Below are 15,734 nucleotides of genomic sequence, written 5' to 3' on the forward strand. Positions count from 1 at the left end.
CTTCTTCAATTTGCATCATGTTATGGGCATCTTTAATTTGATTTATTCTATTACCATTCCTTCTAGCCGTTGCAAAATTGTGAAAAAGCTTGGAATTGAAATCCCCTTCCTCAAGCCACCTAGCTTTGGCCCTTTGATTCCACCAAGTAGATAATCTCTTCAAGGTTACATTAAGATCATGAATTTTGCTTCTAAGTAAAAGCATGTCTTGAGATGTCCAATAAATACCCAGAGCTTCTTTAGCTTGAAGTTCCAGAATTTCCATCTTCAACTTTATTTTAAGATCATTTAAGTCTTTGCATTTACTCCTACTCCAAAAAAATAGAGCTTTTAAAGTTCTATTAGTCTTCTTTTTGAAGAACCAAGCCTTCCTCCCCACGATCATTCCTCATCCAAGAATGATAAACAATGCCTTTAGCCGCTGGATACATTCTTCAAGTATCTTCAAATCTTATGATTTTAGTCCTTGCACGTTCCTTATCATTAACCTTGAATGTAATAGGATTGTGGTCCGAAGCCACCCTAGCAAGATGCCTAGTGGCAGCTGTAGGAAGTAATTTCAAGGCTGTAGAATTCAATAAACATCTATCAAGCCGCTCCCAAATCCTGGAATTCCCTACTTTATTATTACACCAAGTATATCTTGGTCCAATAATAACCACATCGTGAAAGTCACAACTAGTCATAAAGTTCTTCATGTCTCTAGGTCCTTTGGTAAAATGGAACCGTTTGCCTCCTCTTTTTTCATCTTTGTTAAGCACACAATTGAAGTCTCCGCCAATGATGGAAGGAATTGACCTTACCATACATTTATCCAGCAAGCTCCATAAAGTTTCACGCTCCTTACAGCATCTACTACCATATACGGTAGCAATTCTCCAAAATCCCAATCTAGGGATAAATAAGTCTCCGACAATCACCTGAGAAGAAGTCTTAGTAATCACAAAGTTCCCAATCTTTGAATTCCATAAAACTAAAATGCCACCTGAGAGTCCAACCGAAGGGAAATGATAGAAATCCCATTCTTTACCAATAAGAACATCAACATCCATCCTATTGATATTACTTATCTTAGTTTCCATAAGGCCAATGAAAAAAACATCCTGATCTTTAACCACTTCTTTCAAATACAGAGCAGCTTCCCTCTTTCTAGCTCCTTTGCAGTTCCAAAATAGAAGGGAAGACATTTAAGTAACAGAAGGGGAACTTACCCCATTTGTGGACACCATACGTGCTTCTCTTTTTTTCTTCTTAATTTCTTAATCAACCGGGCCCAATGATCTCAGCTCCTTGGCCAACTTTATTTTAGCAGAACTTGCCAAATTGGATTTACAATCATTCACCGCTTTATCTTTCAATCCTTCCTTCCTCTTAATCAGCAAATTAGAAACATCATCCTGAAAGTCTTGACCTTCAATTTCATTCTCTTCATTAAGAATCTCGAAAGCATTATTCAAACTTATTCCTTCTTTAAAGTTTCTTGATTCGGCTTCTTTGCTTGCATTGATTTCTTTATGTGCATTGGCTTCTCTAGCAGAGATTTCTTTCACCTGTAATTTCTGCACTTGCAAACCTTCTATCTGAATGTTCTTCCCCGGATTATCCTTCCCTTTATTCTTGATAGCATTGTCAATTCTGTTTCCATTCAGATTTTTATAAACCAGTCTATTTTTAAACTGGACATGGATCCAGGGACCATACTCCTCATTAGTCACTGCATTTTTAATTCCTCCTTCTGTTTTCCTTCCTTCACCAGTGCTTTCTTCAGAGTTACCTATAGCTTGATTCTTAATACCCAGCACAACCTTCTCAGGACATGCATTTAATTCATGTCCCGCTCGACCACAGTGATAGCATAGTAAATTCAATTTCTCATATTCGACTCTTTGGAAGAATCTTCCAGCAAGACCATCGATCCAGACACCATTTGGGAGCTTTTTTTCCAAATCAATCTTAACACAAATACGAGCAAACTCTCTCTTTCCCCAACGGAAAGTATTTCCATCTAAATATAGCTGTGTGCCAATCCGAGAAGAAATTCTTGCAAAACTGTCTTCATCCCAACAATACAGAGGTAAACACGATAGTCTGATCCATACCGGAGCTGAGATTCCTTTAAATGAATATGGATCAAATATCGAAGACCATCTATCCATACCAACTATGTACCCATTAACATACCACGGTCCACTGTTTAAAACTTCATCAACCGCCTCATTAGTCTTGAAGGAGCAGAGTATCCAATTCATATCGATTGAGGTCATGTCAAATCCGCCAAACTTGTTCCATTGTTTTCTCAGATCAAAACTGCATACTGAGTAGGGGACATTACCTCCTAGTACTTTAATAACGATCGAATTCTTCAGCACTTCTGAATTCTTGGCTTCAACCACTAGATTGAGTTTCACAGCAATACCATCCTCCGAAACTTCAACTTGTTCATTTTTAAAATCAATCTTGATAGGTTTTGGCTTCGACCAGGCTCCAATTACCTCTCCAACATCATTATGTACGTTGTCCTTTAAGGATTCGCTCAAAGGAGCCTTATCAGAATTGTTAGAAGATCCAAAATTTCCATCAATCATAGGGTTGTGATTACCATTGTCCTGAACATGACGAGACTGATTTATCCCAGAAAAGGAATTAACCTTCAAGATGGTATTCTTTATCTCCGATGATTCAAGATTGTTAAGAGCACAATTCTTATCATCTCCAGTAGTTTCCGCAGCTAACTGATAAGCAAAATCTTCATTCAAGATCTTCTTACCTTTCCCTTCTATCACCATTGGATGGATCACAGATCACGATCCTTCTCTGATAACCACACCACTTCTCCCTCTACATCTGAAAGGACTGGAAGGACGCGGAGCTACCATGACGTCAGCCTAGGACGCCAAGAAGCTGCCGGCGGCGGCGCCACCAGTCGGAGAAAAAATCGCTGGAGAGACAAATTCAAATTGAAATACGGTTTCTCTCTCAGATAGAAGAAAAAATTGGGAGTGTTTATTTCCTAAGCATTATCTATTTCATATTTTTAAAGATTGTCTTTGATGTATTTATATTGGCTAAGGAAGGTTCCATCATCCATCTATTTTATACAAAAATCCAAAATAATAATTCATATCTTCCATCATACTCATCTCAAACTCCTCACTAATACTTTTTGAGAATTTGTCACAAAGTTTTTTTTTTGTACATCTAAATAATATATCATCAACATAGATTTGTACTATGAGTAGGACTTGTCCTTCTTTCTTTATGAAGAGGATGGTGTCTACACTACACTTAATAAAGGTTATATCTAGAAGGAAGGAGCTCAGTCTTTAATACCAGGCTCCATGTGTTTATGTCATCTCATATAAGACCTTCTTTAGTTTGAACGCATGATTTGATAATTTTGAGTTCACAAAACCTCGGTGCCACTCAACATATACATCCTTTTTTATTACCTAATTTAAGAATGCACTCAAAGCATCCATTTGATATAGCTTAAATCCTTTAAACCAAGCAAAGGATAAGAGCACCCTAATGACTTCTAGTCTAGCAACAAGGGCAACAATTTATTCAAAATTAATCCCTTTAATCTGATTGTACCCCTTAGCCACTAACCTAGCCTTATTCTTTATTACCATTAAAGAGCCATTCATTTAATTTTTGAATACCCACTTTCTTCAAACAATACTCTGGTCTTTAGGTCTACTCACCAAATCCCAAACATCATTTCTAAGAAATAAATTTAATTCTTCTTGCATTTTTATGATCCAAAATTCATCATATAAGGCTTAATCTATGTTGGTGGGTTTTAAAATGGTGATCAATACATAATGACTAACCTCCTTCCTAAGTCTATGCCTAGTTCTAAATCCTTCAGATGGGTCTCCTAAGATTAGTTCTTTTGGATGATTAAAAAATATCTCCAATCTCTAGGAAAATGCTCCTAAGGTTCTACTCTATCTCCTATATCAATGGCTTATACCCCTTGAATGTCCGTTACTTCTTCTTCTTCAGGTTAAGATTTATAGGTCATATCTTATTCTTTAAACATAACATGGGTAGACTCTTTTACTACAAAGGTCCCCTAATTAAAGAATCTGCTGGCCTTCCATATAGATGAATAACCTAAGAAGACTCTTTCTTCAGATTTTGGATCAAATTTTCCTAAAGGTGATTTTTCATTTATTAAGATAAAGCATTTACTTCTAAGTCTATATACGTGGGATCGAGTAGGTGTCCTACCCTTAAATAGTTCATAGGGGGTCATTTTCATCTTGGATCTAACATTCACCATGTTCAAAACATAACAAGAAGTATTTACTACTTCTACCCAAATGTATCGAGGGAGAGTATATTCAACAAGCATTTCCCTAATAGTTTTTTCTAAGGTTTTATTTTTTCTCTCAACTATTCCATTCATTTGGGTCTTCCTAGAGGTAGAGAAGTTATGCTCTATACATATCTCTTGATAGAAGGATAAAAAATATTATTTTTAAAGTCTCCACCATGATCACTATGAATGGTTAAAATTTCACATCTTAATTTTCTTTGAATCCAAGTAGAAAACTTTCTAAATTCCTCAAAATACTCACTCTTATGTACTAGGAATATAACCTAAGTAAATCTAGATTAATTATTTACTATTACAAATCCATATGTATTCCCTGCTAGGGTGGTTGTACTAGAAGGTCCAAATAGGTCCATATGAATGATTTCTATTTGCATAGAGGTGTTGATGTCCTTAATTGAATGAAATGAAGACCTGACTTATTTTCCTAGTTTGTAGGTATCACATAGGTGGTTCTTAGTAAAGCCTAACTTAGTTATACCTCTAATTAGGTCTTTTTGTGTAATCTTTTAAAGAGTTTAGATGCTCACATGATATAGTCTCATATGACATATCCAAGAATCATCAACAATTGTTTTCAAACATATAGAAATTAAGTTTTCAAAGCAGTTCAAGTCTAGCATGTATATATATTATTTATTTGTTTTCCTTCTAACAAAAGTTTTTCATTTAAATTTATTATGTGTTTTGTAGAAAGAAATTTAATGTCAAAACTTTATCATATAGTTGACTAATGTTCAGTAAATTATTCTTTAGACCATCAACTAATAAAACACTTTCAATAATAAATGTTTTAGTATTATAGATTATTTCTTGAGCCTACTACTTTCCTTGTGGAGTTATATTCTAATGTCACCTTGCCTCTTGAATTGGCCTCCAGTGTGATGATCTACTTCATATCACAAATTATGTGCCTCGAGCATCCACTATCCGACACCACATGCTCTTGCTAGTACTTTTGTTAGAGTGGCCCTACATAGTTATTTTAAAGGTAAGATTTGGGAACCCAAGTGTGTTTCAGATCCGCCTTATGGCTAAATGTATAACATGAATGCATGCTATGAAGTGATGAATGTAATTTTGGCCACCATACTAGATGTGTTCAACTATGGATTGTACAAGTGTGAGCTATGTGACCTAGCATGCTAAAAGAGTAACACCTAACTCTAGGAAATAGATTTATTAACCTATGTGCATCTTGGCGCCTCTTCCTAGGTTTATGTAATGCATGCTTTGTTGAGGGCTTATGATATTATTTTACAGTAGGCGGTGGTTTATTATTCTCAACTGTAGTTAGGTTTGCTTCTAATAATTTGTTTTCACTTTTATGAATGGAAATTTAAATTTTTTATGTATGCTCTAAACTATTTATTTATAATACACATGCTTATAATCTTTTAAATGCATTTTATAGTTCAATATGCAATGTTTTAAGGGATTTATGTGCATTAGCTTAGTCGATATGCTTCTTGTTTAAGGAATCATATTTGTCAAGCAAGGTCATGTTATCCTTATCTAAATTTGAATGCTTGGTAATTAAACTTGTATGGTCCTTATACAAAATAGACTATTTAGTATTAAAACTAGTATACATCTTGTTTAGCTTCCTGTATGGATTATGAATATTTTTAGAAATAATAAGTAATTCACAATCGGAAAGTTAACATACCTAATCTTGATATGATTGATCAATATTATCATTATCCATAAGATAGTAATTTTTTAACTCCTCCTCTACTTTCGAATCTAAAATTTTTAAGGTGGAGATAGAGAATTTTTGCCTCTTTTGTTTGCCCCTCTTGAACTTTGTCTTCTCTTCACCACTTTTCTTAATCGGGTGAGTTTTTAGATTGGGACATTCATTTTGGAGGTGGCCTTATTTCCTATATTCCAAGAAAATAGTGTAAGAGGAAACATTAACATTTTTGTTGATTTTATATTTGATCCAATATTACTGATGAGGCCTCTATTCCCTTTTCAAAATGCTCAAAAATTGTCTTGTCATTAAGGTGATGTCGTCAAAATAATTTGATTTTAGTGCTATGATTCTCTCCTTTTTTTAGTACATTACTATACCTATGACTCACTCCTTGCTTGTAGGCAATTAGTGATCCAAGAAAATTGTCATTCGAGTAAACAATCATGTCTTTATATTCAATAATTACAGTTATCTTTTCATCATAAGAATTTTATAGACAACGTAAAATCTTGTTGTCTTTTTTTAGAATTTGTAAGTTCTCTTCCAAATGCATGAAGGGATTTTACTATTTGTGTAAACCTTGTATACATTTTAGAAATCAATTTATTAGGTATTATGCGAAATAGTTCATAGTTATAAAGTAGGATATTTAACCTAGATAATTTTGCTGCACTAGTTCCTTTGTATGTTATGTATAGTTTATCAAAAATATCTTTTCCAGTGGTACAACTTGATAAGCGCATATAATCTTCAAATTTCAATGCATAAAGAAATTATTTAAATATTTTTTATTTAGTTGGGCTAAATCCCTATCCTCGTTACTCCATTTATTAAATTATTGTTCATTTTTTATATTATTCACAAGACAAATGGTGCAAAAAAACCTTTTTGGACTAGCATCCACATGAAATAATCTATAAACTATAAGAAAGTATACATAAACAATTTTCATAAGTCAATAGGTATATTTTCAAATAAAGGTGGATGGGTTATTAAATAACCCTCTGCTATGTTACGATTATCAAAATGATTCATATATCATTATTTTAAATTTTTTCAAAAACCTTATTTTTGAAACCCTCTCTATACTAATTAAAAGTTCAAGAATGTTCTTCAACCTCATAGGACTAGCCCGAGACTTAATAAGAGGGAGGGGGGAGGTGAATTGGTAATTTAAAAAATCCTAAGCAGTAATTCTTTTATTTTGTAAATTTTCAAAACTTTGAAATAAATAGTTAGATCACTTGACACGAATATTAACAATTTAACAAAAATTAAAATACACATGATGAAATTCTAAATATCAAAACAAAATATTAATCTCAGATTTTCACTAAGTAGTTTTTTTAGAAATTAAGTGAGAAAATTAAAGTGTTGAAAATGAAAAGGATGCTAAAAATTTTATAGTAGTTCGATCAACCTATACTTACGTCCACTCTGTAGAGTCCTCCACTCTAGGAATTGCACTAATAAAAAGTGGCTCTCCTTTTACTCCCATAATAAAGTGGAGAAGCCTTTACGGACTCATTTTCGCCAAACCTGATGCAATAGAGTGTCAAAAGCTATGTCACCTCCCCCAATGATTGAAGCAAACCTTGAATCAATTTTCTCCCTCCTAGAGAAGGCAGAGAACCTCAATTCCTTTATCTCTCTCTTAGAGAAGGTTGAGTAACTTAAGGATTTTACATAAAATCCTCTCTCCTAAGAGAGTCTTAAAGAACTCACCAAGGCCACAAAAGTAGGACACGTGTATGGTCCCCTCACACTCCTTCTCCCTCACTCTCATGATTACCTTCTTCTTATTACGAATATGAATTCAGGGAATATAATTTTGATGATAGAAAATATTCTTGTTTCTCTATGACTTCTTTTCCTACTAATATTTTAGGTCCACAAGATCAAACTACAATTTAAACTAGCTCAATATTAGGTAGAATAAATCTGAGTCAATTTGTAATCGTTTCCTTTTCTTGAGTAAATTGTAGTTCTTAATGCTAAGAAACCTTGCACACACACACATGGGGAAATTTTTTTGACTGTTTTAGAGTTTTCTATTTTTGCTCACATTATCAGTGACGATAAAAAAATCGGCATGGATGATCAGTTAAAAATAAAAACCCAAATTAGGGCTTCCTGGTTAAGGTAGTGTCATTAAGCACATCATCTCAAATGATGTTATCATTTGCCTGGATGATATGCTCAAATTAGAAAGAATCAGTCGCCATATTTATTTAGGAAGCTTTTTTTTTTACATCATCCAAGACATAATCCTGGATGATGTTATATAATTATGCCTAAATTAATCTAGTAATTAAGGAAAGCATTTAAAGTTTAATTGCTTGATCATATCATCATGGTCAATCATAGGATTTGCTAGGAAGATCAGTTCAAAAACCTTAGTTATTCCTAGATGATCTAACATCAGCCTGCTTCTATTCAGGGTGGTGCTCTGGATGATATTTACTGAATTGAACTAATCATCCGGAATGACTGTGAGATTGGCCTGGATGATCAAGTTATTTTTGCATCATCACGACATCCATTCAGGGTGATGTTTTGGATGATATTCAATGACTTGTATAAATCATACAGGATGATATCCTATCAGCCTGGATGATATAAACAAAAACATTCTAATCATCCCAAATCATCCCGGCTGATTGAGCTAAATTTATACTAATTATACAATATGATATTCAAATTATCCTTGATGATAAAGTTAGTTTATTGCAATTAAGAGCTATTCCAAAGCTCTCCTATATAAGACCTCTTATTATACCCAAGAGAGTATCTTTTGCTGTTGTGCTAACCTGAGAGAGCCAAGAGGAGAGGTAGAGTAAGGGAGAGAGAGAGAAAGGATCTTATTAGGAGTTTGTGAGGGATTTCATAATGGTTGCTCCAAGAAAGGATATGACATCATCTTTTTTTGGTAGTCATCCCTAGTTCCTTGGGGGTTTTAGAGAAGTGAACCTCAACATCTGATCAAGGTTCTCTGCCTACTTTAGGAGGAAGCAAAAGGAGTTAGGTTCTCTGCCTGCTTCTGAAGGAAGCAAAAGGAGTTGGATTCTCTGCCTGCTTTTGAAGGAAGCAAAAGGAGTTGGGTTCTCTACCTCATCAGGGTTGATGGAAAGGATGTTTGTAAAGGCTTCTCCGCCTTACTGTGGGGGCAAAAGGATAGAAACTGTGTTTAGGGAAATATTCGGAGGAGAGGCTCCGGGGAGTCCACGTAGGTTAAGTTGACCAAACCACTATAAATTTCTATGTTCTGCTTCCACATTTAATTTCTGCACTTTGATTTTTTTATGGTGAACTATGGTTTAAGTTTGTGCTTTTTCTTAAAGATATTTTAAAATACTAATTCACCCCCCGCTCTCGGTTAGCCTTGGGACTAGTTCATTAGGGCTTAACATCCATGCCAAACTTTCACTCCTTCCACTCAAACATCATATTTCTTTCAAAAGCTTCTCTCTTATAATACCTTCAACATTCACATAATCCTCTCTTATCATAAAAAGATTCTCAAAACATTACTTAGGTATTAAGCTTCAAGAAACCGTAAAAATTCAAGTTGGAATCACTATTTATATAATAGAATTGGACTTCATACAGTATGATTACTTCAAATATTAGGCCCATCCAAAGTAATTTAAATATTTATTTAGAAAAACTATTCAACTTTTAAAAACATTGCTTAGTATGATCAAAAGATCATATATTACAATATATTTTCTTTCTCTATATTCGTACATGACAATTCTTGGGATGATTAGAAATCTTCTTTATAAATCGTCCTCAACTAATATAATCTAATGGTTTGGTTAATTTATTTCAAGTAGGTAGTCTAATATAATATTAATATCTATTGAATCAAGAAAAATAGCATGAAAGCATGAATCCCGCTTTGTAGTTATAGGATTTCATTTCCCTTAAGTTAGATTTTAGTTAACCAGATTTCCCCTGAGGATAATGTCAGGGTTTAAATATCTATGGTCCTTACTTCTTATGAGCATAAGCACTCATAATTAATTATCCCTCTTAATACGTAAGAGAGAACTCTCGATTAAAGATGAAATAATTTTAGGTATTTTTAGTCTCAATAGTATTGGAAGTGGAGGTAAACCCGATCAAGATCCCATGATTCCATCATCTCAGGTATGCCATAGATTTTAATCTACCAACACTAATAATCATTGACTATAGTATCAAGGCAATCTGATTAGCAGCCATGGGTTATTACCTCTCAGGGATCGTGAGTAGACTGAAGTGGTTAAATATGGGTTTTAATTTTAAAAGGTGTTTTAGGGTTTATGTCCATTGGAAAACCCAGATATTTATTTTGTTTGGGTTTCATAATTTGGTTTAGAAGTAATCCTGAAGTTTGGATTAGAGCGAGTCTTACAGCTTCTCTAAGAAGTAGCCCAGGTATTTAAATTTAGGTTGGGGCTTCTGGCGTTCGTAGAAATTAGCCTGAATTAGATTATTGTTGGGACTTACCACTTTAGAGAAAGCAACCCATGGGTAAGTCCCAACCAAAACATAATTCGGGCTACTTTTGTAGAAAGTAACCCAAATTATATTTTGGTTGGGACTTACAACTTTCATAAAAAGTAGTCTGAATTAGTGGGACTTTCACCCTCTATTGAAGGTAGCCCAAATATTTAAACTCGGTAGGTCTTATTGCTTTCTTTGAAGTTTCGTAATGATAGGTCTTACGAACTAGTATTTTAAGCTATGTGGCCCGAGTTATGGGTCTTATAATTAAGTCCTAAAGACTAGGATGCCTGGGTGAGGGGTCTATGGTTGTTTTATCACCTAAACATTTGCCTCAGCTGTCAGACTTATGACTTCTATTAGAAGTAGCCAGGGATTTTAATTAGGGGTTGGGAGTTAGGTCAATTTTACCTAAAACTTTCCCTAAGATCGGGCTTACTGCTTCCCTATGAAGGTTGCTAATTAGTGGGTCTTACAACAAAGTTCATATAAAGAAGGCTGCCCAAGTTTTGAATTTAATATTGTTTATTTAGTTGACACCAATTTTTTGAGAGGTTTGACACTTTTATTAATGTTTTAACTATTTTGTTCTTGTAGTCTTTTTCCTACGATAGTAGTTCACTACTCTACTTATTTTCTAGCACTGTTGCTCTACTAACTTTTTTGTACTTGGCTTTTCTTACTTTTCAGTACTCTATTATACCTGCAGTAGCTTAGATTTATCAACATTCATTCAATTTATTTATGATGTACTGACTCTTAATTAGTTTGTTTGTAGCTTATTCATAGCCAGTAGTTGTAGTGGTTGAGGCTTATAGTTGTAGAGGATAGAGCCCACAAGATAGTTGCATGAACTAATACAATAGGGACTTTGGAGAGCTTGTAGGGGTTGGGCTTGAGTTTGTTTTCCTAAGAGAGTCTGAGAGCTTTTTGTTTTTTAAGAGTTTGTACAGTTTGTGAGAGCTTGTATAATGGATTTGGGATGTTTGAGAGTTTAGGAGAGTTTAGAAACCAATGTTGTATCCGTCAATTAGTGGATAATAATATTTCTCTTATTGTATTTTTTTCTTTCTTTCAAGATAAATGTTAATTAATCAACTAACCAAAGATCAAAATTTTTTAGTTAATTGTATTAATTTTGATATTTGAAATTCTCTTACTTTAAAACTCACAAAATTTAAAATTTTCATATATTAAAAAAAATGTTTTAAAATGATCTCGAACTTTGAAACCTTTGAATTTCAAATGCTCGAAAATGAAATATTTGGATTAGAGGGACAGGAGGATAATGAGTGCTTGTAGGTTCTCCGCTCCCATGCATTTGAAGATATAGGATATTTTGATGATCTCAATTAATCTTAATCAAAATAATTTTTATTAAATCTTAATTAACTAAACTAGTTAATTAAACTTTAAAAAGCAATTTGAACATTTTAATTGAATCAATATTCTAATATAATTTCCTTCTAGATTTTGAGAAAATTTTGGCAGCCTCTCGGTGCCACCTCCCCATCGAGGGAGAAATTGGAAAGGCCTTTGCCAAAATTCTTCCTACCCAGACCTATGGTCAATGGCGCAGGCAGACCTATGGTCAATGGCGCAGGGCCTTTGAATTTAAATCTTCCCACCAAGATCTAAGATCGACATCATGGGGTCTTTGAATTCTTAAAGTCATATCCAAACTTATGGGTTTTATGATAGTGGATGAAATGAATTACCTTGGCATCAAAATGAATTTAAGAAGACTCAAAGCTTCAGATTTTCAAGACATTCTGGAAAAAGCATATGATAAGCTTAATGTTTGCGGTAATCTATCTCTTACTCTTGCTGGTAAACTACAGTTGATCAAAACTTCTCTACTTTCTTTACCAGTTTTTATATCTACTCACTCTCTTGTTCCCATAGGGGTGTTGAGAGATCATGACAAAATTTGTAGAAACTTTCTCTGGACATAAACAAACAAAAGCTCAGGAATTCACTATGTTGAATGGAAACATCTATGTAAGCAAATGAAGTTTGGAGGGCAAGGTGTAGTGTCTGCACCTGATAGAGTTGGCTCTTGGAGAGCCAAATTTGCTTGGAGTTTATTCTCAAACTAAAATTCATTGTTAAATAGAATCCACATTGCCAAGTATGGTAAGAACTTATGTTTTTTTTTGATATTAAATTAGGGAGTTCTCCTACTTGGAAAATTATTAATAATGGTGGTAAATTACTTCAATAAATTGTTAAATGGAAAGTTTCTAATGGAGAATGTATCAATACCACTAAGGATATTTGGATCCTTGATAAATCTATTGACAAATGGCCTACCTTTGTCTCCAATATCCATGATGAACAATGCTATCTGAAACATTACATTCATAATGGAAGCTGGAATGTCAATAATCTAAATCAATCTTTTGGAAAGGAATTAGTTGATCTAATTTTGTCAGTTCCAATCAATGCTGAAATTCAAGCATATGATTTGGAGATCCTTTTCAAATACTCTGGTAAGTCTTTAGCTGCTTTAATTTCTGATCAAAGAAATCTTAATGAAGTGGGAGATATAAGTTGGAGATGGCTTAAAAAGTTGAAACTGAGAACAAGAGTTAAAATTTTTTTATGGAGACTTATTCATAAAGCTATTCCTTCCAATGATTTCTTAATGTATAGGAGAATCGTTAATTTTAATGGTTGCCCAAGAGGTTTCAGCGAAGTGGAGAATGGAAATCACTTAGCAGCCAATTATTTTTTCCTCAAAAATGTTATTTCAGTTATTCAAAATTGGGGATATAATATAACAGATTTTTCAAAATCTGGAAAATTGCTTTAATTGGCTCTCAGTTATTTCAAATTTCAATCCTTTCTTGGGAAATTAATATTGTTCAGCAGTTTTGTTCTCATGGAAAAGCATAAACAAGTTAGTTCACGGAAAGAATGAAGATAGCCTTCATGTTATTGCAGCTAATGCACTATGTTTTGCTCCTTTCTTTTTACAATGATCTAATTTTGGTAAACTGGACTTCTAATCAGCATTTGCTATTTTTAAACAATTGGAAACCCCCTCCAACCGAATGGATCAAACTCAATGTGGATGCTTCTCTTGCTGAAAATTATATAGCTGGAATTGGAGGAGTTATTAGAGATAGCAAAGGTAGATTCTTGTTTGCTTTTGGCTTTAAAAGTTATCATTGGGATATCTCTTCACTCGAATTAGAAGCTCTTATGGCCTTAAATAAGGTGCTTCAAGAATGGATGTATGATGCTAAAGGAATCATTATAGAAGGTGACAACATCAATGTCATGAAGCATATAAACAAGATGTTCAATGAAGGTCCTTCCGTAGGAAATTACCATCTTATTGAGGACTTTTTCTTTCTTAGAAATTTTGGCCACGTCATTTTCCAATTTGTAAATAGGAAATGTAATAAGTTAGCCGATTGTTGTGCTAACCATGCTAGGTTGGGTGATTTTATTTGGGATAGTTTGGTAGCTAATAACATTCCTCCTTCATTCAACAAATTGTTGAAGGAGGAATGTGATGAACTTCACTTTGTTTAGTTCTCTCTTTTTTTAGTAATAAAATTTCTTATTGCATTTTCTAAAAAAAAGAAAAATCAAAGATCGATGGCACGGGTCTTCAAAATTTAAAACCAATTTAGCCGGACTTAAAGTAGATGGTACGAGGTCTTCAACACTTGCTTGAAAATTTTATTTTCCTCTTTATTATTATTATTACATATAATATCATATTATTTTTTTCCTTTTTAATTATATTTATATATAATAATTATATAATATGTTATAATATAATATATAACACTATATTATTATTATAAGTTATATATAATATAAGAAAGAGGGAGAGAGCACACATCGGGATAAAGCACAGTCAGGCAGAGGTTCAAAACCAGGGAGAGGAGCCGAAGGGCCATCGCTTGTAATCTCTATACCTCCCACAAAGTGACAAAGCAGGGCAGTCAGAGAAGCGACGAGCATAATTTCTACACCGCCCCTGAAGGAATGAAGTCAGACAGCACAAAGGAGACAAGGAAATGATGTAGTTGAACAATGAAAATGAAAAGCAATGATGAACAGAGGAGATGAAAGGTGAAACCTAGACACCTTCCTATGAAATAGCAAAATCAAATTGCAATGATGGAGTCAAAGGAGCATGATTTTAAATGTCTTTCAGTAAACTTTTCCTATTCTCATTTTTATTACTCAAAATCATCAGATGGAAGTTACTGTGTGAAGCAAAGCGTCATTTGGAGAGATCATGTGAAGTGGGGTCGGATTGGAGGTATGTTGGTTGTTTCAAATTTTTTTAAATCTATTTTTTTATAGTCTATAAATTACATCCCATCGAATATGTTGTGTGACTTTCACATAATAGATTTATTACATTAACTCTAAGCGTGTCTCATTTTTCCAATATTCTCTTTAGGTTTATGAGCATATATGATTTATATAGATTCAATCATTAGGTTTGTCGAACATGTGTTTTAGCTCAATTCTTAATCTTGTGAGCAAGAAAGATTTTGAGGATTGGCCTTTAGGCTTGTTGAACTTTATTGATTTAGCTCGACTATTAGATTTATGAGAATAAGATATTTCAAAGTTTGGCCCTTAGGTTTAATAGCATAGAATATTCGAAGTTCGACCCTTAGGCTTGTTAAACTTCATGGGTTTAGCTCAACCCTTAGGTTTATGAGCATAGAAGATTCAAAGTTTGGCCTTTAGGCTTGTGAACTAATGAATTTTAGCTTGATCCTTAGGTTTATGACCATAAGTGTTTTCAAAGTTTCATTATTTTATTTGGCAAAGGGGATAAAATTACCTCCAATCATTTCAGGAGGGGATTTATTTTATCTCATGCATTATAGGAGAATATACAAATTGACTTCTATCTTTGAGGAGGGGATGGAATTTATCTCCTACATTGCAGGAGAATATAAAAATTGCATATTATCTTTTAGGAGGGAATTGAATTTATCTCATTCATTATAGGAGTATAAAAATTATCTCTTGTTTTTTAGGAGGGAATTGAACTTATCTTCTACATTATAGGAGTATAAAAATGGTCTCCTATCTTTCAGGAGGGGATTTAATTTATCTCATACATCACAGAAGAATATAAATTAACTCCTGTCATTTAGGAGGGAATTGAATTTATCTCCTGCATTATAGAAGCATAAAAATTGTCTCTTATCTTTCAGG

At 33.6% G+C, this 15,734-nt stretch overlaps 1 protein-coding gene across 1 annotated transcript; it reads right to left on the reverse strand.

Moving 5' to 3' along the window:
* Positions 1 to 434: 434 nt before the first annotated feature.
* LOC110106090 lies at positions 435 to 1,187 on the reverse strand. Its single transcript, XM_020835840.1, has one exon. The coding sequence runs from the start codon at positions 1,185 to 1,187 to the stop codon at positions 435 to 437; it is 753 nt and encodes a 250-aa protein (XP_020691499.1).
* Positions 1,188 to 15,734: the final 14,547 nt, after the last annotated feature.

The sequence above is a fragment of the Dendrobium catenatum genome, unplaced genomic scaffold (genome assembly GCF_001605985.2).
Source record: "Dendrobium catenatum unplaced genomic scaffold, ASM160598v2 original_scaffold_241524, whole genome shotgun sequence".
NCBI lineage: Eukaryota > Viridiplantae > Streptophyta > Magnoliopsida > Asparagales > Orchidaceae > Dendrobium > Dendrobium catenatum.